The sequence below is a fragment of the Notechis scutatus genome, chromosome 3 (genome assembly GCF_049901735.1).
Source record: "Notechis scutatus isolate UNSWTSFEM ecotype Mainland chromosome 3, rNotScu1.2, whole genome shotgun sequence".
Lineage (NCBI taxonomy): Eukaryota > Metazoa > Chordata > Lepidosauria > Squamata > Elapidae > Notechis > Notechis scutatus.
The window spans coordinates 57,152,975-57,178,919 of record NC_142011.1 but is presented as its reverse complement, the minus strand read 5'-3'; the positions used below and the strand labels follow the sequence as shown (position 1 = coordinate 57,178,919).

Below are 25,945 nucleotides of genomic sequence, written 5' to 3'. Positions count from 1 at the left end.
TAATTTTTTTCAAACGTACTAAAATACAATGGACAAAGACAGAGGAAAGATGTCCCCCCTAGGCCACACGGAGCTTTGTCAATGGTAAATGATTTCCCTTATCTAGGCAATAAAATGGAAGACTGACAGCCCAGGAAAGACACTTTCATATTGCCTTCATGCTAGCAAAGAGTAGAAGTGATATGGATGGATTTATACACGTTAATAGAACATAGAAGATATATAGGGACAACTGAGAAGAAATGTTACTGTTTGAGTTGGCTTTAGAAAACATCAATTAAGCTTCCTTTAATTTTGGGGGAGGATTTGGCCTGTGAATATTAAAGCTCCATTGGCTTCTTCAAGCAAGAGTATATTTTAATTTTACCATCATTAAGAAAACGTTATGATTTATGTGACTGCTGTTGGACTAATATCTTTAAAATTTAGCTGGCTAAGCCAATTTATCTTTAAGACTGATGAAGGTTGATTGCTCTCTATGCAAAATGTATTAAAACTAAATGAGGAGTCTATTACTCACAGGGCCCTGATCATCTGTTAGGTAGGCTCCGTTAGCCTGGTACTCTCAATGGCGAGGAAGGCCCGTATGCTCCATTCGCCTCAATACCAGAAAGCACAATGCAGCTTAGACAGCTGCTGCGTGAAAAAATCAAACCTGACAAAAGCAAGAAGGCTTCTCGACTATAAGCCTACAGGCTTGTGTGTTATACCATGAAGGTGTTTTTGTACTGCTCTGAGAGTTGTGGGTATTGCCTGCTTGCTTTAGAAACATATCAATGGTATTTTTTGGGTGTTTTTTTTGCGGGGGAGGGAACATCCAATATCACTTTCTGCATAAACAACTCTGAATAATTTTGCAGTAGAACTCCCATTCTGATATCTATGGAGTTCACTAAAACTCTCTGGAGCAGTGGTCGCCAACCGTTGGGCCACAGCCCACTGCTGGGCCATCAGAAAATTCTGGTGGGCCGCAGAGAAATCTCACCCCCAGAGCACCCTCCCCAAAGCAATTAATCCAGGCTGCGCAGAAACACAAGGCTGAGCAGCCCACATGGCCCGTGGGAACCCTCCCCACCCACTCATTCCTTACCCAGCAAACTTGCCTGCTAAAATTGGTATTTTTCCTTTTTCCGACCATCATCTGTTCTGCTGTGCTGGGAGATTTAGATTAGCTAGGAAGCAGGAAATGGTTGGATTTCTTGCTTTTTAGCTAGACTTTAGATCTTCGGCTCTGCTTTTAAGCACAGATGAACCTCCCTTAGGACTGAAGGTTCAGTTATTCAGTGCAGACTCATGGCAAGCAAATTTGAGAGACTGAGCTAGCCGATGGCAGGTAGATAGATCACTGAATGATTCTGTGAGCAACTCAATCTGCCTGCCTGCTTTGCCTGATTTGGGGTAAACGTTGCTCTTTTTTATAAAAAAAATCAATATTTATATAAATATTTATAATATTTACATACAAACCACGCCCAGCCAGTCACATGACCAAGCCACACCCACAAATTAGGCCATGCCCACAGAACTGGTTAGTGGTCCCTGGGATTTAAAATTATGAGTTTGGTGGTCCCTGAGGTCCAAAAGGTTGGCGACCCCTGGCCTAGCACATCTATTGACGGTCACCTAATACAATTACTTTAACAATTCAACCTGAAGAATCTCTCAAAAAAACAATAAATAAAAATAAAAATCCAGATGATAAGAAAATTAGCCCAGTAGTTTTAACTTAGAATAGTACTGCATTCTTGACATGCTAGCATGCTAGTTTACTAATAGCCAGAAGTAAACCCAAAGGGAGCAGAAAACAAGAAAATGGTAGCTGCAGTCAAACCCCCCTTTCCTTTTAATGTGCCCATAAAAATGATGGGATTTCTACTGTATGATCATAGTGCCATATTGACCATTCCTGTAGACATTCCTGATATTAGCTATAATTTTGATCTGTGGAACATTCAATTTGGTGATCTTTAGATTAGATAAGAGCAATCATAGCACATAAAATTTCTGAATGAACAGTTTGCTCCTGAGAGCCAATAAACATGAGATAGACTAAGGGAAAAGAAAAACTTGTAATAAAGATAATGCAATTTTTTTTTTTAATCCTTATATGCCAAATCTTAATTTGATCAAATTGTTATGAATATACATGAATATTTCAGTAGATACAATATCTTTCATCAATTAAAGAGAAAGATCCAGCTTTGTTCTGTTCTCATGTCTTGAGCTTCTGTTTTGGTAACTGTGAATGTTTGCTCATTCATATGAAGAACAGTACTACATTGTGACTGTGAAGGCTTGACTGTGAAGACCTGTAATCTCTGGTTTTAATTCTAAAATAATATGGGCTACAGGCAAGCCTTCACAGTTACAAGATAGTACAGTTCTTCATTCTTTTTCAGGGCAAGACAGGGTCAGATTAATGTAATCTTTCAACTGGCTCATAGTGGAAGAAAAAAAATGAAATGTGAAGCAGAATTGAAAATATAAATCAATTTGGCAAAGATCTGTCTAAAACTGTTAACGGAAACCAAAAGACAAGTCTGTGGCCTCTCAGATGGAATCAACCGATGACATGTCTGTATCCTGATCCCTCATCATTCTGCTCAGAAAGGCCATTAGAGAATGTGGTCTAATAGTACTTAAACTTATTGTGTTTGATTAACAACACTACTTTTTTTCACGATGCAACAAAAGCACTTCTTGACAGCAGTTCAGTACAACGTAGGGAATACTCTCATTCTAAGTAAGTGCAATAGCCAACAGCTAACCTTCAGCCCTTCTTCTTTGTACCAGAATCTACCAGAATTATTTATTATTGCTCAGCTCCCCAAATAACTATATGTCAAACTTTTAAAAAATGGATTGCTGAAACTGAAGAAGTGATTAGCTAAGATCTTTTGGGTTAATATATTGTGGGTGCTTTCTTCTTCTGACAACCTCTCCCTGCAGCCCTCTTTGCAACGCCAGCTTGTGCTTATAATTATGCCAACATCGCTTTTGATTTAAGGACTCAGAGTCTTTGTCCTCACTATAAACAACCAGTAAATATATGAACTGTGCAGCAAGAGAAAACTAAATAAAAGGACAAAACATCAATATATGAATCAAAGCCACATGACTAGATGAGCAGAGAGATTTGCAAAATGGCAGCAATCTGGAGATTTCTCTTGCTTAGCTATTACCAGTCCAGTAAACAAAAACCTGGATGGTCCTAGGTTGACCCTAAGAATAATAAATACTTATATTTGACTCACTTCCATAGCCATCCCTCAAACTGGAAATGCTTGCAGTACCAGATCACATTGTCATGAAAAGTAACATTACTCATCTCAATTCTAAACATTAATCTCTTAGATTTCATGGGTAAGAATAGGTAAATTTCTAGTTGAACAGTTGTCATTTCCAACATTTGACTTGCATTCAACATTGTATCAGAAATTATTTCCTAATAAGTAACTCCGTCACTTTATTTTGTAAACCAGTGTTATGGATGAGGTAAATAAAATAAGACCTGTTTCTTTGAGGATTTTCCCAGCAAAGAATTCATACTTAATTTTCATATCCCAATGGACAAACTATTTGCCAAATACTAACAATCAGAGCACACTTCAGAATATCACAGAACTGCCATATTTACAAAGCTCAATGTTTGGCTAGTAAGAGATGCAAGCAAATAACTACTGTGAATGAATGGCATTATCAACAACTGTTTATCTTAAGTCTATCACACCTTTAGATATACTGCAAGTCATTGCCTGTACTGCTAAAACTCTCCAAGAGGAATACCATTCTGAGTTGAGTAAAAGCCACTAGGAAAGAGCCAGATTCTTCTGACAAGGTAATTGGACCACATTTCTACATCAGTCGGAGATAGTTATAATCTCCTCAGGGTTGAATTTTTATACCCATTAGATATCCAGTTAGTTGAATTGCTCTTCATTAAAAGAAATTCTCAACTACGGTTTAAATTCCACAAAACAATCTGTGTCTTACTTATCCTGGAGGACATGAGCAAAAAAAATGGTAGATGGAGATGATCTACAAAATTCAAACTCAACCTTTTTGATATTTGATATCATCATTTAAGACAGACTCTCAAAGTATGATTTTTGAAAATCCACCAGGTTCTTCCCTATTCCAGATTCTACAACATCTGCTGCTTCAATTAACACAAAACAGACAACAATGTAAGTTCTAACATTCAGATATATGAGAAATGTGAACAGGTCTTGATCATGATTAACCAACTGTGATCAGCATGTAGTGTATTAAATGGACCTGTGATCTTGCACAAATAATTCACTCATCTCTCGCTTCTTCAGGCCCAGAGATTTCTACAGAAGGATATTCTTAAATTGGCCAGTCTATGTTAAAATGCCATGAGTTACATAGAAGAATTCAAATTAATAAATCAATAAATACGTCTAGATTAAAATTTTAGGAACAACCAAATTTTGACACCTCAGTTTCAACAGCCTTAAAATGCTTATGAAACTTCCAACACATTTTAAAATATCTCCATTTTCTCACACTCCAGCAGAATAAGTTCCTTCGAAACGTAAAATAAGTGGTGACACAAGCCTTTATTCAGATATGGGAATGAAATCAGTAACAACATTAGGATATTTTCCCTTCCTTTATATAATTCAACATCTGATAGGCATTTCCTAATCACAGGTGCAGGTTCTTTTAAAGTTGGATCGTGCCCAACTATGCAAAATATTTACTATCCAGATGTTCTTTCACATGACTGGAATCTGGAATGTTATTTTTATAATAACAGCTTGTAAGGAAATTCTTTCATTCACACCTGATTTTATGATATGTAATTCTTGATCCCGTTTTTTGTTGCAAGTTATTTCAAGGCCTTGTTAAGCAGAAGTAATTCTGGCAAATATTCCTCTCCTATGATGGTTTTGTCATGAAATATGCCACAACTATTGAGCTAAATCCAAATTAAAAGTCATTTCAGAGCTTCCATTGCTTAAAAACCATGCCTCACAACTGCACTATAAGCAGAATTTATGAAACAAATGTAAACAATTCTTAGTAACAAATTAGACAGAAAAAAGTTTTGTTACCAGCAAATACATCAAAAAAATACATCCAATCAAGACTCACTGAAATCAAAGTTCATAATCATGTCCTAAGTAACAATATCATGTCAATCATTGAAAGGTCCTATTCTGTCCTATTCCATTCCATTCCATTCTATGCCAAAAAAATTTTTTTTAAAAAAAGAAGACGTAACGTAATCAAGGGCAACCCAGTCATTCAACTCCCAATTATTACAGACAGTTTAGTATACTTAATCCCTGACTCAATACCTGGGGGAAAAGCCAAGAGGGTTGGAGCCATAGCAATTGAGGGCAAGTGCTGTAGCAGGCATGCCTGCCAGAATCTTTCAGATGACATTGTTTTACTAAGGCGACTCAGAGCATTCCTTGTGGAATGTTTAAGGTCAATTGGATAGGCACTCTTGTGAGTAATCTAGCCCTATGCCATGAAGGATTTCATAGGTAACAACCAGCATCTTGAATCACACCCAGTAGCTATTGAAAATCTATTTAGCTTGTGAAAGACTGGAGTTACATGAGTGTACTATTGTGCAGCCAAAACTACCTATACTTCTGCATTCTGGACCAGTTTCATCTTCCAGAAGCTCTTCAAGGACCGCCCCATGTAGAATGTGTTATGATAGTAGAACAGGAGGTGGCCATGATAGTGGTTATGACAGTAGAAAAGGAGGTGAATAATGCCGTACAATTCAGGAAATAGTGCAATTAATGAACAAGATTGATTTATGCAGCCTCTTGGCCACAACTGCCATCTGCTTTTAAATAGGAGCCAAAAATGCAAGAGGACTTCCAAATTGGGCAATGTTGCCCTATCTATAAGTAAAGATGGAACTCCCTGAATGTAGGAGCCCTGATATACACAACTACTTAGTCTTCCTGGGTTAAGCTGGTTCTTCTCCAACCTGACCCATATGGCCTTCAGACATTGGGAAGGAACTTTGTCAGTATCATTTGGACAGCCAGGGATAAAGATGTATAGTTAAGTGTCATCAGCAAACTGGTAGTATTTAACCTCATAGCGATGGATAATCTCACCCTGTGGTTTCATGTAGAAGGTAGATAAACGCAGAGAGAGGCAAAAGCACTGATAGACTCCACAAGGCAGAACTTTAGGGCTTGATAAATTTATTTATTAAAGTTATACCCCACTGCAATCTAATAAATCTCAGTTGCTTGTATAACTTAAAAAAAATCTACTGTATGATTATAGTGATGACACTATCATAAAATCCTCCAAATAAAAGAATATGTGAAAAATAAAAAGTAAAAGATGGTACAGTGCTTAAAATTAAGAGAATGACCTCTGAAATATCTCCATTGTAATGTTAACAATGGAAGTCTATATAAGTGTGGTAAAAAGCTAGCCCCATTAAGACTAATATTTAAATCCGAATAAGTACACACAGGATTGCAGCTAAAATATGCATCCTGACTGCATAATGATGCTAACAGAAAAGAGAAAAAGCTATGATTTACGGGGTACTACCAAGTAGAAGAAATAAGAACAAGAAAATTAACTACCACAGTTCCTCTCTAAAAAAAAAACCCTCAGGAACCAGAGACATTGCCTTCATTTTATAAAGCTTACCTATGTTACTGTAAGGTTAAAATGAATTCAATTTATTTTTTAAGATGAATAACAACTCTGTGCTCAAAGGCATATATAGTTGGATAAAATTTATAGTAATTAAAAATAATTATAATACTAAATGTATTCACTGGCTGTAATTTAATCTATCAGAAAATAGCTTTTTAAAAATAATTATAATTATTTATAATTGGCTTTAATATTTAAAATATATGAATATATGAGCATATTAAATTATACCTATAAAGAAATTAAAGCTTGCCAATACAACATTTGACATCAGCTTTTCCATGCATGTCCCTCTATCACATAAAAATTCATAATAGGTCACCTTTACTAAAAGGCTAGAGGGCCACTGCATTATTGCTGATGAACTGGAACCAGTTCCCCTTTTATTGGATTGTATCAGGGCTTACTACTTGTATGCATACCCCCGCATCTAGCCACATGCTCCATCCCCCTAGCTTCCTTAATGTAGTAGACTCTGGCTCTCTCTACAGTTACTACACGAACATGAAGTAAAAACAACTAAAACCCTTCATCTTTCTATCTATCAGAAGTTTCCCCCCATAACAATGCGCAATTTCCAGCTAATAAAGAGGTCCTGATTACCATTAGCTTATCTCACCAAAATGCCTTGCAGCGCCATCAATACTACAGAGATAAATTATTAATTGTCCCAAGTAATTAAATGTATCAAATCCAAATAAATATTACTGGTATTTTATGTAACTGCTTTGAAGGGACAGCTTCTGAAGGGACAGTATTGATCAAGCGAAGAAAGACAGATGTTTCCCCCGTTAGCAGCTGATGAGGTCCGGCTCTGCGTTAATGTCAGAGGGAAGGCACCTGACAAAGAGCCTCTGCAGAAGAGCAAACAGGCATCCCATCGAGCCATTTCATAGAGGGACAAGTCAAATATTGAAAAGGTACATTTAAGACATACATATATTCAAGTGACCCCCTTCCCTTGTGCCTAACACAGACAGAAACATACTTTTATCTTGAATAGTCCTAGCCCGCACCCTCCTTCCCTGTGCTCAGAGAAAGAAAGCACCACAGTGGATTGTACCTCATTAATCAATGCTAAAAAAGTGCTCGGTTGGCTGGTAAATATTTAAAAGCCAGTGAGGCTGGATGTGTGAATCAATGGGAATGAAAGCTCCCTCTTCCCCCATTTCTTTTTAATTGGTCTGACCACCAATTTGTCTACAAGATCCTAGTTAGCAGGTAACAAGTAAAACTACCAGCTGGAAGCCTTTCTTGGTGGAAGATGTCCAGCTGTGAACTAAACAATTGTACCTCAGCATTCCCTAGTGTGCTCCATGGATCTGAGACTGCTAAGAACTTTCTTTCATCCTACTGTTTTTCCCTCATTATCAAAGACTTAGCAGGTTAGAATCCAGCCCTCTTGTCGCATGTCATACAAGAGATCCAATGATGTAACATTGAAACAGAAACATCCCCCACAAACATACTTTTTCTCTGTTAGTCTCTTCAGAAGGGTGACGGAGAATCGCCTGACAATATACATTTACACAGGGGAAATCATGTCTTAATAAAAAGATAAAAAATAAAAAAATAAATTTATGAATTCCTAACATGAAGCAATTGCATGTTTTCATTCTAGTTTGAACTGATACTAATAAAAATCAAAGGAACACCATTTAAAAAGTATCTCTAACTTTTAAGATTTTAAGTAAATTTTGCATTTAAAAAAAAATGTCCAAAGTTGGCATACAGGCACCTGAAAGTTCTACAAAATATTTTAAAAGATGGATGCTATATCTTACTATTGCAAAGAGAAATAAAAGACAAAGTGCCTAAAGGGAAAATGTAAGTACTCTACACAGGAATAGCACCCAAATTGTGTCCTTTCATAATCAAAGGCAGCAGCTAAATTTTAATTAGAAATTGGCTGCAGCTCTAAAGTCCTTATATCTCTTCAAACTTCTCTAGGCAGCACATTTCCACCACAAATAAAATGTATGCATTATAATATATATCACTGTCACTGATATAGTATATATCACTGTGAGAGTAGCATGCATTTCTTTAAAACAGAAGATCTTTGATAGGTGTAGTTTCACCAAACTTGAATTATGTTCTGCACATACAAAATATTTCAGAATCTGTGCTGATCTTACCAGGGGAGTGTTCTGCTAGAGTGCACCGTAGTTCTTGACTCACAAAGAACAGCCAAAATACGCTTTTTATAGTAAACACACCTATTAATTTCTATGATTATCATAAGTCCAAAAAGTAAAAAAAAAAAAACACGATGGAGGGGCAGGAAGCCTAGGCACTTTTTTAAAAATGATCCTTCTTCTTAAGATATACACCTCATGTTGATTTCTCTACTGCATTAAATGGAAAGACTTAATATGAACTTAAAAGACAATTTAATCCAGGCAATTAACAAATCCCCCCCAATAGGTCTCCAGAGCTCCCGCATCTATTTACCTTTGTGTATGTCCCACTCTACATTATTTTCAAATCTTGCCAATAAGGAACAGAAATAGAAAGAGGCTGATATAGGTGATATGTTAGCAGAAATGGAGTCCAATAAGTCTGTGTGCTGAATTATCCAAGTATACTAGATAAACTGGCTGGACATGACAGAAACAATCTAAAACTTGTGCAGGAAACCAGCTTGAGAAAGCCTAAGACAATGTTGTTTGATTTAAGGACTCGGAATCTTTGTCCTCACTATAAACAACCACTAAATATATTGGCAACACTGGCAACTTTAAGATATGTGGATTTCCTCACTTCATAGAAACTCTTCTGTTAGAAAACCAACAATATTGTTTCAAAATTTTAAGCAAGTCTGCTGGCCCAAAGTTTACTGTAAATGAATTTACCAGAAGGTTGTAACCTAATTAGGATAACAAAACGTTAGTTTTAATTTCGGTTCACAAGGAGAACCTTATTAGTAAATGTCCTAAGATCACCATAAACTTGAATTTAGATTGCCCACTTGGACTAATCAAAATCCTTGCCACCTTATACGCTGATCATGAGAGGTGAAAGCACCAAACAGAACCCATGGCATCTAAATTAGGCTGCATATGCGGTAGGCAGTTCATGTTGTGACACATGCAATGTCACTTGCTACCTTTTGTTGAATACCCATTGTGAGAAGGGAAAGCTGAACACCCAGATATATTAGGATGATCCTTCTTAGCTCACACGTTTTTAATTTATTTTTAATGCAGTTTCTTTTTTTCTTTAAATGTTTTTGTCTAATAGTGTTTTATTTTTGTAAAATTTCCTTTTTTTGGAGCTTGAATTTTAACTTTCCGATTAAAATAAAAAAATATTAAAAAATAAAAGTTGAGTCTAATATTCATATTCATAGCAACCCATGATTTGTTGTGAATTCTTATGAGTCTGAATCCAAAACTGAACAAGAGCCTCTTACCTTCTGCAACAGCCAAAAAAACTGGCCACACACAAACAGCATTCCAAATCATAATTAAGGATTACTCTGATTAATCTCATTTTAAATATAACATTTCATATATTTCCCAACCTCACGTTTGAAAAGAAATCATACACAACCACCCTTAAAACTTTGGAAACATAGCCCACAACAAAACTATACCCTCAATAACTCTACTGTGAAGTTAAGGGGAGGGGTTACGCCACTTCAAAAACGGTGCTCACTTCCAAGACCAGAGTACGTGGCCTAAGGATGGAGCAGTTTTTTCTTCTGCCCTAATGCGATCTGCAGAACTTCCAGATATACAACAAAACTGGGGATGGGAAAGAGCATCTGGGATCCAGTTGAGTAGCGAAGCAGGCCCAAAGCCTAAGGCGACTCCAATGGGTGAGAAGCGGAGCAGATTTCCTCAGGGAATGAGTGGGAGATGCCTTGAGAGGCTTGGGAAGGGCCTGAGAGGCTTCCTGGGGTCCCTGGGGCACCCTTGCTCTACTTAATGACCACACTGGGGAGAAATGGATGGGGGTTCATTCATTGAGGTGATCACATGGGTGCTTCACTTGACAGCTGTGCAACTTACGACTATAATGGCGGGGCTTCATTACACTTGTTGAGGATTACCTGTACTACTGATTGTCTACAGTGCAACAGCCTGCAATGGGAGGGGGAGCACAGAAAGTTTATTGAAAGCCCCTAAGATTTAATACATCCATTTCATCACTTAAGAAGTCCCTGCTTATGTCATGAAGTAGCCCTCCAATAATTTTTTTTAAAAGACTAAATTACATATCTTGACACACACACACCCCAAATTACCTACCTGCACTTAAGAGGAAAGAGACAGGTTCAAAAGCTACAGAGTCTATACTCCAAAGTATTAGTTGAAGCTATTTTACTACACTATTGCAGTTCATGCTCCACTAGATCATTAACAGGAAAGGAACAAGAAATGAAAAGGGGGAAGCAGATATCCCTTTAGATCCCCCAAACTAGCACATTAACTTACCCTTTGACTCCTCAGCGTAACACCAGCAGACTTGAAATCTGGAAACTTGATGCCAGCTGTTTCAGGGACAGCCTAAAACAGAAAGACAATTCAAGGTAAAATGTGAAGGTAAGGCAAAAACCTAACCAGTTTCTTGCTAGAAAAACACTTGTCAGAGATAAATTTGAAATCAGATGAAAAGCCTTCCGAGAATAATTGGAAGGATGTGATGGATAGGAAATGAGAACAATTCATTTACCATACTGCTTCTAAGCCTATCTACTATTCTAAATGTAATTGAAATTGTAAGCCTATGGCTTTAGTACATTAAGCTAACAGCAATCTACAGTATCTACTACAAATATAGTGTCTATACATAGTACTTATTTAAAATTATTCACAGCAAGTGAGAATGGGATTTAACAATGAAATCTGATTATATTCAGTTCATTCAAATAGTGATACATGGCATTTATGTAGTTCCAACTACATGTCTACACTATATTTGCTTCTGAATTTGATAGTGGTGTTAGACATTCATTCCTTAAGTATTTAATAAACTTTCCTCAAAAACATTAGAAATAAAAGTGAGAATGATGCATAAAACTAATAGAAGTATTCCCTATGATGCATAAAAACAAAGAGAAATATTCCTTAAAGCTCAAAAGATGTGAACTCTTGGACTTGGATCAAGTATCATACTTAGGTATATTAGTGCTTATTCCCACATAAATGTATCTGCTATTGGCTTTTATCATTTTTAACATTACAGTGATTCTACTCTGACATTAATGATGGTAAATACTCTTGTCTTTGCAAACCTTTTTCTTCAGCCTATGCCAGGACTAGGATACTTAAGCCATAGTTTCTCTTTAATTTCTGCATGTGGAAACTATGCCATTTAATTTCTTCTATTGATCAGAATTAGAAATTAGAACCAGAACTAGAAACTAAATCTATTGCCAAAACGTAAACCTTTATTTTGAACTTCAGAAGTGATCGAAAAGGAACTGCAGAGCTTCTACTGCAAAAAGGGCACAAGTTAAGAGTGCACAATCACATTGCTCATTCACATTTTAACAAATGATGACTTCTTTGGAAAAACCCTATTACATCTGAATGGAATCAGAAAGAAAAATAGGGTGCTGTTTCAATGGGTTGATGGATCTTATCCACTTTCTTCACAGCTGGGTGATCCTATTTTTTTTACTTAGAAACAGCTCAATGGTAGTAAGGACAGAAAAACTATCAAATACCACAGACTTGCTTATTGGAAAAAGAAAGACAATCCCCGCCTCTACAAACCCTCATAGCTCACTAGAAAATGGGGATGATATAGAAACTTCATATATGTTTCTTCAGAAGAAAAATGATTACCAGCTCTTGATCTTTCTTTTACTCCTCCTGAACACCTGTCTTAGAAGGTGTGTGAACTATGCATGAGTTGATTCATATATTTGCCAAAATCAAGTATCCGCTGAAGACAAATCCAACGGTCAAGGGAATGAAACACTCAAGAGAATTTCCTGATATCATGTTCAGACATTTTTACTTGTATCTGAACAAAACCTATGTTACTAAAAACATCAAATTTAATTTACCCAAGATGCAAGCAAAGGAAAATCTCATTTTCTATGCAGAAAACCTGCCTCAGTAACAGCAAACCAGTTATTTTGTCCTTGCTGAATACTACAGAGTAGCTAAACTAACCCTTTTAATATCTGAACCAGTCTCAATAGATCAAAATATATTGGTGTTAATTAATTAAACTTCACACCCAGGACAATTTGCAGTCAAAGCCAAAACAATGTATTATAAAAATAACAGGAAATATCAAATCACCTGCCATGCATGTTAGATCCTGTATACTAAGCACTGTGGAGGCAACTAAACTTCTTTTTTAAAGGCCCTGATTTATTAGGCTTGAGATAATCTCAGAATAGAGATTCCCTTTAACAATTCCCTTAACAATTTTCCACTGAATCCATAACAAAAATATAGGGCAAGTTCACTTCCTCCCCACTGCACAACCTGCTTTTGCCACATCAGAGCAATTAAACAAGTTGCTGTACCTCACATGCGGAGCATGAGCTGTAAAAGCTTCAACCTCAATTGACTCTTTAGTAAATGACTTCCCTTTGTTAAGATGATGCTGATACAGCTCTCAATTTAAATTGTTAGTTAAAATGCATTTTTTTTTACAAAAAAAAAGCAGTTTCCTCCTAATGGACTCCGTCATGGTTGAAACAGCACTTTTGGCACAACATAAACTGCCTTTAGGAAACCTGAGGTGTTTACTTCCATGCAGGCATAAGGACCCCAGGCAACACAGCCAGATATACCTAAAGCAAGTTGAATAGCTACTTAATTCCACATATACTAGAATAGAATAGCCTGTCTCGTCAGGGATAGAAGCTAAGGGAAACTGAAGCCACAGATTTCAAATTTTCGAGACCTTAAATCTTAGTCTACTCGGTGGATTGACAGATACAAAGCCAGAACTGCTCACACAAAATGATGCATTTTCATATGAAATTTTGCTGAGATCCCATCTTAATCACTGAAAGGCAGAAACTTTTCCAAATTATATGGCACATTGCCATTCCACACCATTAAAAAAAATCTAACCACCATCTTAAGATTATAAGTGAGATATTCAAAAGTGACAGGTAAAAAGTGTTATTAAACAGGCACTCAAGGTCAAAGTTGCTCCTTAAGTTATCCTTAAGTTATCCAGCCTTGTCTACCATTTGCAATTTTCAGGAAAACTTTATTCTGCAACGGGGGGGGGGGGTACACGACATATCTCAGTAACCTATAGGTGATTGCTTCAATTATTCTTTAACCCTCTCACTTATCCCAAATCTTAGAAACTCACTGTCAGCACTAAGAGGAGATAATGTTTTTATTACCAATCATCTAACAGTAAGTTTTCTACATGGCAACAAGTTAAATGCTTTAGCAGTTCAGACTTTATAAATTCCAATGTGAATTGTTCTAGTACCTCCAAGTCGAGAAGAACAATTATCTTCTCCTTATGTAGCCTACTATGTGGTAGTGATGAACATATTATTGCTAAAGTTTATAAACGTTATGGAAATTGAATTTGGACAGGGAATATGTATGATTCAATGGGCAAGGAACTTTGGATATAATGTAAAGCTTGAACAATGGGAATATGTGGATGAAAGATTTAAAATTTACACTAAATTACAATTTAAAAGAAAACTTTTAAGGTATTGTTGGTATATTATTGTTATATTATTGTTGGTATAATATATTGTTGGTATTTAACACCAAATAAGTTCTCAAGAATGTCTAAAGGTGCTTCAAATAAATGTTGGAAATGCAAATGTAAAGAAGGGACTTTTTATCATTTGTAGTGAGCATGTGATAAAGCAAAAAAAAATTGAAATAGGATTCATATTCTAATACAGAAGATTCTTAAAGTGAATATAAAGATAAAACCAGAAACTTTTTTTTTGGGGGGGGGGGGGGTGTTAACGGAAAAAGGCTTGGGGGGGGGGGGAAATGAAACTTTGATATTATATATGTTGATGTCAGTAAGATTACATTATACCCAAAAATGGAAGGACACTTCGATCCCCACAATGGAAGAATGGCTGCAAAAGTCGATGGAGTTAGCAGCGATGGCTAAACTGACTGCTTTGATTGAAGAAAAAAACACAATTACTTTTGTTTCTATTTGGAAACTGCTTCTGGACTTTGTACTTCAAGTGGAAAAAAATGAAACTTTGATTTTGGGTTTTACCAATTAGATAGATTTGTTGATATAGAAATGGCTAGTGAAAAAATGAGGTTTGATGTCTTCTTTTCTTATTTTACTGCACCAAAGGGAATCAGAAGGCAATGCCTTCTCTTTCTTTTTCCCTTCTTTTTTGCACTCTTCCCTTCCCCTTTCCCTCCCCTATTTTTCTTATTATTTGTTTTTGTATTTTTTATATTTTATATTATAAACAAATTTAAGAAGAACAATTATCTTCTGGAGTTCCTACTTATGTGGTGCACATTTTAAGGGAAATCATCTTTAAAAGTACATTATGGTCTAAATTTAATAAGTTTAAAAATAATTACTTTTATATTAATATTAAATTGATATTAAAGGGATCTTTTTTTCTCTTTCCTTTTGTTAAATTAGCTTTTTTCCATTTTTTGTTATGTTTAGCTTCTTTGAATTACTATAATGTTCTTTTCTCTCTGCTTAACCACTATTCATTTATATGAATGGGTGCTTTGCCTATATTTCAATATTAACTTACTTAAAAGAAATGTTTGTATTTATGCAAAATATTTTACGTAAATATTTTTGTGTGTTTACAAATATGTGTTTACTTTAAAAGAAAATACATTTCAATGTTAAACAGGCATTTGTATATTAATTTTTGAAAACAGGAAAGGAAGAAACTGAAATCATTGATCCAATGCAACTGTAAATAGACTGCTCCATCCAACTTTAGTATTCACACTTACAGCTTAAAATTGGCATTTCTCGCTGACCATGTTTGTTGTGCAGAATGACACAGTGGAGAGCTACTTCCTGACTGTGTATTCACAACGCCCCTTGAGAGGGTTTGTCTTAAGCCCACTTTATCTCCTTTCCAGCCTAACAATTTCAGTTCCTTTCCTTCCATCTTAACTGTGGCCATACTGCAGCTTCCTGTATGGCTGCTTCAAGAGATATTAAGATCTGAAAAGAAACCAAGTAAATTGCCCAAGCAAAACTTATACAGATAACTAACCATTCCTGGCACTGAAATAGTAAGATAGCACCATAAGAAAATGAGCAAGGGAAGTATAAGATGTTTACAGGTTTCTCGGTCTCTTTTTTCTGTGGTAGCTTTTTCTTAGGTGCCTTGCGCTCTGCACGTCTTTGTTCAGTGGTTGTGTCAGCAGCTGTAATGAGTTTTTGCAAATCTTGTGTCCGCTTCTCCCTCTCTTTCTTCCTGGCTTCAATTTTCCTCAACTCCTGGATTAGATATTCTTCTTCTGCCACCTACAAATGAAAAAGAGGTAATGCAGCAGGATTACATGAGTAAAGCAATATTGGAGAGCCACCTAATGGCAAAAATTTTATATCTAGATTAGGTTCCCTGTCCTATGATTTTCCAGGGAATATGTGCCTGCCTGCCTGCCTGTCTTTCAATCAATCATCTAGCCTTATATATGCTGCCTCAATCAAAAAATAACTCAATGGGCAAACTATTTGAAAAAGATGGTTTGAAGTACACAGATATGTCTGTCTGTCTCTCAGTCAATCAATCAATCATGTATCAAGATATATGCTGCCTTGATCAAAAAAAGACTATGGGCAAACTAACGTGTTTCTCAGAAAATAAGGCTGGGCCTTATTTTTTTTTTGACCCCCCCAAAAATGGCTAGGCCGTCTTTTCGAGGGGTGCCTTAATTTTACCCCCACATGCCACACCTCGCCTCGTGACTGAGCCACTTCTAGCACAAATGAGCGCCCCATGGGCAGCCTCGCCTTGCCACTGGGCCGCTTCTATCGCAGCCGTTAGGAGCGCCCCATGTGCACCCTCACCTCGCCACCGACTTCCGTAGCAGCCAAAAGGAGCTATTCTACAAGCTTAGCACAGACTGAGGGAAGAATGGCAGGAAGGAAAATTCCCTCTCCCCATTTTCCTCCCTGTTCACCAAAAAGCCTCATTCTAAAACTTCAGCGTTCGGAATGGAGGGTTTTTAGCAAATGGGAGGAAAATGAGGAGGGGGGATTTTCCTGCCTGTCATCTATTCCTCAAGCTCCCTCCCCCTCCCTATTTTCCTGCCTTTCTCAAAAACGGGTCCACTCCGAGCCTTCAGCATATCCCAAGACCCTGCAAGGCTTTTTGTAACGTGTGTGCAAGCTTGATTGGTGTTTCTAATCTCTTCTGTCTGTTTTGTGGCTTTTTTGTGTTTTGATTGGCTGGCAACATTGTGCTCCTGTATTGGAGGCTTTTAGTGCAAATGATAGCCGTCCATTTACTCGGAGCCAAGCTGCACTAAAAGCCTCCAATACAGGAACACAATGTTGCCAGCCAATCAAGACACAAAAAAAGCCACAAAACAGACAGAAGAGATTAGAAACACCAATCAAGCAGAACACAGCAAACTCCAAGACCAATAAACACAGACCAAGACTCCCAACCAATCAGGATGAAGAAAAAACCATTCTGGCACAGCAGTAGGCTAGCTCCAAATTTAAAACTGAAACAACTGTAAAAGTCTGACTCACAGACGAACACAATACAGAAGACTGATGATGGCAGATGAGATTCTGCCGAAACATTGCTACAACTTTAAAAGCACAATTATAATGACGTGGGAAAATACCCGAACAAAGCTGAATAACACACACACACACACACACACACACACACACACACACATTTTAAACAAGGCACACAAACTGACTAGATAAGGAAACTGTACCGACATTTTAACAAGCAACCTTTTCACGGAATTGATGACTTCTTTGTTTTCAATTTCTTTCTTGTAGATTAACCTCTACAGGGTTTGCTTCAATTTCACTCTTTGGTATATCACTGTTGTTTGCATACAAATTTCTAGATACTTTTTCCAATCAGGATTGTTAGCAAAATTCAGTGAGAGATTAACCTGCTTGTGGCTGTTCTTCCTGCCATGAGGCTCTCCAGAAAATGGCGGGAATGGTCTTCCACCTTATACTTAACGGACAAAATTAAGATGACGAGGGTTTTCTCTTCTGATACAATTTGAGTCTGTGAATCCTATGGAAGTGGAAAGTGTCCTCTGCAGTGTTAATTCTGCCACTTCACAGTTGGACAAGAAATGTGGTAGACCCAGTACCTGGTGATAATCAGGGTCTGCATAGGAAGGAACAGATTTAACAGAGGGGCTTCAGGTTTATGAGCCTACATCTCTTTATCTCTGAATGGGGTCATATTCCCCATTCAGAAATTGTCCACAATTTGTGAGTTCCCCTAGACCCACAGCAGGTAGTAGATATAGCTAGAAGGGCTTTTGCACAATTCCATCTGGCCCATTATTTGTAATCATTCTCATGGGGAACCCTTGCTCATGATCACTTCCCTTTTGGACTATTGTAATGTGCTCTATATGGGGTGGCTTCTGAAGAAGTCCCGGAAGCTACAGCTAGGTACAGAATGTGGCAGACCAGGGAACCGTCAAAATGCTCCAATATGTTCCACTGATTACCAATGGGCTTCTGGGTACAACATAAGGTGCTAGTTGTCATCTTTAAGATCACATATACCTGTGAACCTGGTTATTTGAGAGACTACATCCTGTAGCATTTATTTACCCAACCAACCAGGTTTCACGGGGTTAACTATCTCCAGTTCCTGTCTGTCTATCATCTGACAAGGCCTCAGAAGTGGGCTGTTTCCATTACTGCTCTCTTTCTCTGGAAGTCCCTCCTAATGGTTGATTCATTCCTCCTGCACTTTAAAAAATTAGTAAGAATTTCCATCATCTAGCTCTGGACTGTCAAACTCCCGGCCCACGGGCCTGATGTGTCATGCGCTGGCCACGCCCATGCCCAGTTTAGCGAAGGGGAAAAAAGTCCCAATACATCACATGATGCCGCCGTGACACCGTGAGTTTAACACCCTGGATCTAGCTGGTACAAGAGAATGGTATATAGGTAAACTTATCGTTACCTGTTAAAAGAGCCTTAAAGAAACCATACCCTCCCTTCACTTACACAGTAGGCATTCATATTTGCAGTACTCATTATTACCCCTTAATATTCCACTAACCCAAATGCTTACTTCCTTGACACCTCAAGCAGTATTTCCTGCTAATGTTAAAAAGCATATTAATCTGTTTAGACACCTTCTGGCCAGTATGCCACTGGTTTAACCAAAGCTCATTCTACGCAAACCAGGATATCTAATCCAAAGATTATTTTGCAAGTTAACATGTAATGGCCACATTCCACCACCCAGAAGTTCATATACTTAAGATGTTTTAGACCTTGGATTCTTTTCTATAGAACATTTAAAGACCTCGGAAGCCTTTCAAGCTGCAGATCTTGCAGCACTATATGCCACGGTTCAATAACTTCCCAAAGTTCTCTTATCTATATTCTTGTTCATAATACATACACATTTGATGACCTTATACCAGATCAATGAACTGTTGCCAGAAACCTCATGCCTAAATCTCTTAATAAAAATATATTTCCAAAATAAAGTAAGGTGGCAATGCTTAACAACTGCATAATTATGCAAATGTTCATCTTTAAATGAGAAAAGTAGCCAAATTCAATAAGCAGATGTTCATAAGTACCGTCGGTACATTATTCAACAACCTTTTCAAACAAACACCGAGTAGCATGTATCAACAAAGTATGTTCATATCCACATAACAATTACTGATCTTCAAATAATAGAAGTGCAGTATATAATGTTACTAATTATTATCAAGAGGATTCATGTTAATGATTTCAAAGGATAATAGAACCAACAACCATTGGCCATTGCTACTGTTCTGACACTAATTTATTACCTGTTCTGGTGTTCGGTTGTACAGCCTTTCTAATTGTTCCTTCCGGCGCCTCTCATGGCCAGCATCAAATACTGGGATTTTCAGGTCTGTACCTGGAGCTGCACGAATGTTGGCTAACTTTGCACAGATATGATAATAACGTTCCTTTAGGTCTTCTACTGACCGTTTCTAAGTTCAGAACAAGGAATAAAAATACAAATGATTAAGAGATTAGGGATAACGGAACATATATATTCGTTATATGACTATAACTAGCACCGATACATCATCAGAATAAGATTCAGTGGTTGGTAGTAAAAAGGTACATATGATCCTTATGTAGAATGTGAATATCATTAATCTAATAGTGAAAAGGTGGTACATATTCTTTCCAATGTTCAATGTTATAAAAAATGTACCTTTACAAATATCTTTATCATTTATCATTTGTTCTTAGAAATATGTAACTTCAAGAAGAAGAAAAATATTGAAATTTTAAGAAAAATATTGAAAACCTGTAACATGGACAGTTCAAGGAATCAGAAACAAGAATAAGAATCTGCTGAGGCTTCCATATTTGATTAAACTACTATTCTCCAAAATTATCTAATCCGTGCAATTCTTATTGATGCAATTCTTGTCACATTATCCAATATTCTCCATGACCATTCAGTTAAGATGGATCAAATTATGAAGTGCCCTAAGGTATTTGTGTAAGTTAGACAACATTTTTTCTGTAGGTCATGTGCTGGGTTTGCAGCATATGCTAACATCTCATAGTTTTACATTTCACAACTATTGTTTTTTGGTTTTGCCTGCAAAGAAACAAAAAGCATTCAAATCTCATATACCACGCTAATCCCAAAGTTAACGTTAAAATTTGGATAATAGTTGGGCATAATTTGGGGAGCCAAAAATCATCAACGGGAATATAAATAAGTTCTCATTTGATGTTCAATATTTACTGTTCCATAGGATGACCATTGGACAAATAATGGATTCTTAAAATTTTAAGTCACTCAGCACATTGCACTAAAACAGCATTTATATAAAAGGTATTAGTCAACAGAACCCTTTTCATGATATCCTCCTTACCTATAAACTCTACTCATGAGGAGTTCTAGTGATATATGCGTTAACTTCATATTTTTCTTGTCATAATATCTAGAGACCGATTACACATTGATACCTTCTAAAGTGTCTTTGTAAAACTAAAGCTTTCCTGGGTATACTGTTATCCCAGATAAAAGACAATGAGAACAGTAAGATAAAAGAAGTGGGCTAGCAAACTCATCCTGAGTTTCATCTTTTTACAAGCAGCACTTACATGTTAGAATGACTGAATGAGATTAGAGGCTTACTTTGAACTGCTGGTGATCATAGCGGTCATGAATGACCACAAAACGGAGGTCAAAACGTCGCGATAAGTCAAATAGGTGGTCTGTTTCAGCTTTTGTCCAAGCATCATCATGAAGATACATTTGATACTCTTGCTCTGAATAGACTGGAACTTGTACTGTCTATCCAAAAAGAGAAAAGACTTGCATATAATAGTTCCATCAAGCAGGGGACATCTTGAGGCATGTAACAGAAATTCATGATAGAAATCCAATTCTTCCAAAAGCAAAAGTTCCTCAAAATACCTTTTTTTTACATCTCTCCACCATTTTGTATAGTTTCTAAATTCAGTCATCATTTTGACTAAACTTGAATAAGCTGGCTAAGCAATGCCTCAGATTCAAAGACAAAAAAAGATGATGTGGAGCATATGTGGGAACAAAAGTACACAACAGTCATGTAAATTACAGTAGCAGGTCACTAAAAATAGATATGGCAATTAGCACTACACATTGCAAGCAAAAGAATAAAGGTTCACCCCGCACGTATGTGCTAGTCATTTCCAGCTCTAGGGGGCGGTGTTCATCTCCGTTACAAAGCCGAAGTGCCAGCGCTATCCACAGACATCTCCGTGGTCATGTGGCCGGCATGACTAAACGCCGAAGATGCACGGAACACTGTTACCTTCCCATCAAAGTGGTTCCTGTTTTTCTACTTGCATTTTTACATGCTTTCAAACTGCTAGGTTGGCAGAAGCGGGATTCGAACCGCCTAACTGTTGACCTTTCTGATTGACAAGCTCAGCGTCTTAGCCACTGAGCCAGCGTGTATTGGGGACCAATTTCTAAAGATTTTTATGCAATTCTATTAAGCATACCAATCCTACACATACAATATAACTCTTACTAAGCCTCCATACTTTGTTGAATCTGGCGAAAGGGTAATCCTTGCCCTCTTCTGCTGCCCTTCTCCAGTGGTAGAACATCGCACCATCTTTTCTAGCAGGGTTTGTGAATGGCATCCACTTCCAAGGTCTCACTTTCTTGGAACCAAGTTTTGCCTTCACTGTACGATAACCCTGTGTTGTGTCACTTGGTAAAAGGGGGGGTGCATCCCTGAAAGAAAAATACAAGGCCTAAATCAAATCAATTGTTAGCATAAGGTTTAATGTATTGCCCAATCCACATTTTTGGAAGAAGAATTAAAGACAGCTTGAAGACAAGACAGCAATATATTTTATATAACCTGTACAAAACTGTAGTTATGTGAATTGGGAAGTAATTTATTATTATTTTATTATCCCCTAACAATTCATTCCTATTTTATTTTACATATTTATATTATGATGCTATGGCTCCCCCCCTTGAGTCAGTTTTGAGTTCTGTTGTATCTCTGGACAGATTACTGTGATTTTCTTGGTAGCATTTTCAGAAGTAATTTGCCACTGCCTTCTTCTTAGGGCTGAGAGAAAGAGAGAGTGTTTGTCTAAAGTCACTCAGCTACCTAAATGTGGCCTAGAAACTCTCAATCTTCCGTTTCTTGTCTGGTGCTTTTAACCACTATATCAAGGGTGGGCAAACTTTTTGGCTCGGGGCCGCATTGACTTTTAAAATTTGACAGACGGGCCGGGTCAGCACAAGATTTTTTGGGAATCGCCCCCTTCCCCCTCTTCTCCTCCTTCCCCTCCCTCGGAGGCCCCTGAGTCAGGAGTTGCTACCGCCGGCGCAGCTCCAGTCCCGCATTGCGGGAAGACGCTCCAGCCTGCAAGCTTTGCCTTTGCAAAGTTTAAGCCTGGAAGCACCGGAAAAAAAAGGGGATCGGCGGGGACTCACCTTCGGAGAGGTCGCACTCGAAGGTGATTTCGAACTCCCAGCTGGGGCCTTTGCAAATTTCTTTTCTTTCCTACCCCTAGATCGCCCCGCACTGTTTTGCAGCTTTGGGGCCACGCGGCACAGGGCAATACGCCACACCCAGCGATTTTTTTTCAGGGGCGGGCCGGATTGGACAGACAAATGGCTGCGATTTTTTTCAGGGCGGGCCGCATTGGACAGACCAACGGGCCGGATGTGGCCCACGGGCCGTAGTTTGCCCACCCCTGCACTATATCAAACTGGCTCTCTGTAACAGGTTAGCAGAGTCCAAATTCACAGTATAGGATAAGTAAGTCCAATCTTTTTGAGAGATTAATTCTTGCAAAATTACAGCTTACCATTCTTGGAAATCATGTCCTTTTTCATAAAATAAAAAGCATAATATTTAGGAGATTTGCTGTTGACTAAAATCAAGTATTAACTAGTAATAGTATCATTAGGACAATATAATTAGTATTAAAATATAATCTGTTCAGTATTATTTTCATAAGACTCTTGCTCTTAGAAAATTTAAATGCTAAAAAAATATAAACAATATTTACATTTTTGTAAAACTATTATTTTGCATGCATACATTTCAACTGTTCTTCCTAGAAGACATGTATCTCAGAAACAAACTCCACATTTCCTTGGTCACACCATATGAGTTTAGAATTGTTGGTTATGGAGACATATATGCTCAAGTCTTACTTTTTATTATAATATGGAAGAATTGTAATTTTTATTTTTTGGTCAATTGCTGTTTTTCTAATTAAGAAATTAATTACAATTAAGAAATGTACGTATGTAGCTTAAGACGACTAGTTTGGGGAAAAAATAACTGATTTGGAAAAAAATAACTGATTTTACATTTTATAAATATCTCCAAATTACAATTTCATCAGCCAAATAAGCTTAGTTTAATTAAATAAATTCAGAAATTGTTGTAAATAATGTATTAGATATGTTTCAAATTTCATGTATGCCTTGAGGATTTCATGTTACATATGAATCTGTCCCTGCATCTAGTTCAGAAAAGCACAGGTTGTTCTCCACCAAGGCCCAGAGTCTCTTCAAAAGTTGTTGTTGAATTGTAACATTTAATGTAACAGAAGGAAAAGAATGTTAAATATAAAGGGAGCAATCCTAACAGTAAATCATCTCGTACGTGCATAGGGTAGAACATCTTTCTACCCTATGCACGACGAGATGATTAACTGTTAGGATTGCTCCTTACATTTAACATTCTTTTCCTTCTGTTACATTAAATGTTACAATTCAACAACAACTTTTGAAGGTGGGAAGGTGGGAAAGGTGGGAAGCAGACTGAGTATATACTTAGGTAGAGCAAATGTATAACAAAGCACTTACTTTTTATCAGAATACAACAGTGCGTAGACCTCTCGGTGCATTCCTTCTGGTCTCTTAAATGTTAAGGTCTCTGATGATTTCTTGGATTTTTTCTGAAATAAAAAAAATATTTATTTCAATCCTTTGTGGAGCATTAATGTCAATTACTAGAAGCAGGTTTGGTTATTCTGCCTTTTGAGTTCTTACAACAATATTATATCTGTTTTCTTCTTAGGCATGCAAAATTCTTAAATAATGTTCTGATATTCCAAGTTCCCAAAGCCTGTACTTCCCACTTCATTTTTATTTCTTAAAAAGTAGAATACAAGGATGCGGGGAGTTAGTGTAGATTCTAGATGCAGCTGACTGACGAACAAAGAAACCAATCAAATTCCTTCTCATTCTAATATTCTTACCCATTCCTTTCATTGTACTGTGTAGCTTTGTTCCCCTATTTGCCTAATAAGATAAGCAAAGCTACAAAGACAAAACAGGAGATAAATATACAAATGACACTAGGAAGTGTTTACAATTACACAAACGTTCTATGGATTTCAAAATTATGATGTGAAAAAAATGCAGACTTAATGAAAAAAGCAGTATAAAATCTTTGATCCAGACTGATAAATCAATTAGAGGCCATACAAGTGATGCATTCTAGCTCTAAGTACCAGTAATGTTGTGCTGACTCTATTAAACAAAATGAAGTACTGTACAAAAACAGTATTTTCTATAAATATCCAAATACATAAGGACATTAGAATTGAAAGGCTAAAACTGTATCACCAAAAAAAAAGGCATTTCAGTTTTAATATTGTCTTTTAAAGCCCCTCAAAGACAGAAATAGCAAGATTCCTTCAAGAGAAAATCATGCTGGCAAGATCTCGAATAAGAGTATAGTACTCACGTTTAAAGTAATCTGCTTTTTTGTGCTATTGCTATTTTCTACATAATTTCTGTACATGTAGTCCTCGAGCCTCCTTTTTTTTTTTTTTGCTAAGCTAGACAATTAAGTAGGTTTTGCCCCATTTTACAATTTCTTACCACAGTTGTTAAGTGAATTATCATAGTTAAGTGAATCAGGCTTCCCCATTGACTCTGCTTGTCAGAAGGTCACAAAAAGTGATCACATGACCCAAGGACAGTGCAACTGTCATAAATATGAACCAGATGCCAAGCATCTGAAGTTTCATCACATAACCATGGGGATGCTCCATTTGGTGTTAAATATGAAAAATGGTCATAAGTCCTTTTTTTCAGTGCCCTTGTAACTTCAAACAGTCACTAAATGAATCGAGTAAGTCAAGGACAATCACTATTTCATAGTTCACACTCTGCAATAAACAACACATGATGGAGACTATCATGCAAGTATAGCCTCAAGTATCTTTAAGAAGGACTCAATGGAAGTAGAACAAAACCAAAAGTGAAATTTATCCTCTTGAATACTTATCTCAGTCAACCATCCCCACCTTATCAGAATTGATGATATCTTTCTTATTAATAGTTCCTATGTTTTCAGATTCTGGGCCACCCAGTTCAAGTATATCCCGGACATCTGCTCCTGTAGTCATTCTGATTATCTAAAATTAGAAAACAAAAAGACTGGAAAGCAAATAATCCTTATCTAGACACCCAGTAACGTGCAGACACCTCTGCAAAATTAACTGTGTCCTTCACCTACTCTACTAAATTTTATTAGGTATACAAAACATCTATTTTAAGAATACCTATCTTAAGCATCAATATGTTTGCCATTCAAAACAGTACATGGTAATTGGCATTTGGATCCTGAGAAAGTGTTTC

The 25,945-nt window shown here is 37.0% G+C and overlaps 1 protein-coding gene across 2 annotated transcripts in view; it reads right to left on the bottom strand.

Annotated features, from left to right (window-relative positions):
- The window catches only part of DMAP1 (DNA methyltransferase 1 associated protein 1), a 39,510-nt gene that overhangs the window by 11,710 nt on the left and 1,855 nt on the right, over positions 1-25,945 (bottom strand). For both annotated transcript variants that reach the window (XM_026665737.2, XM_087960152.1), the window contains exons 3-9: positions 25,612-25,722; positions 24,161-24,252; positions 21,859-22,054; positions 20,963-21,121; positions 19,623-19,790; positions 15,925-16,110; positions 11,118-11,189 (exon numbers count right to left, since the gene is read on the bottom strand). In XM_026665737.2, coding sequence (XP_026521522.1) covers positions 11,118-11,189; positions 15,925-16,110; positions 19,623-19,790; positions 20,963-21,121; positions 21,859-22,054; positions 24,161-24,252; positions 25,612-25,713 — 975 coding nt within the window. In that variant the 5' untranslated portion in view covers positions 25,714-25,722. The remainder of the gene's footprint in view (positions 1-11,117; positions 11,190-15,924; positions 16,111-19,622; positions 19,791-20,962; positions 21,122-21,858; positions 22,055-24,160; positions 24,253-25,611; positions 25,723-25,945) is intronic.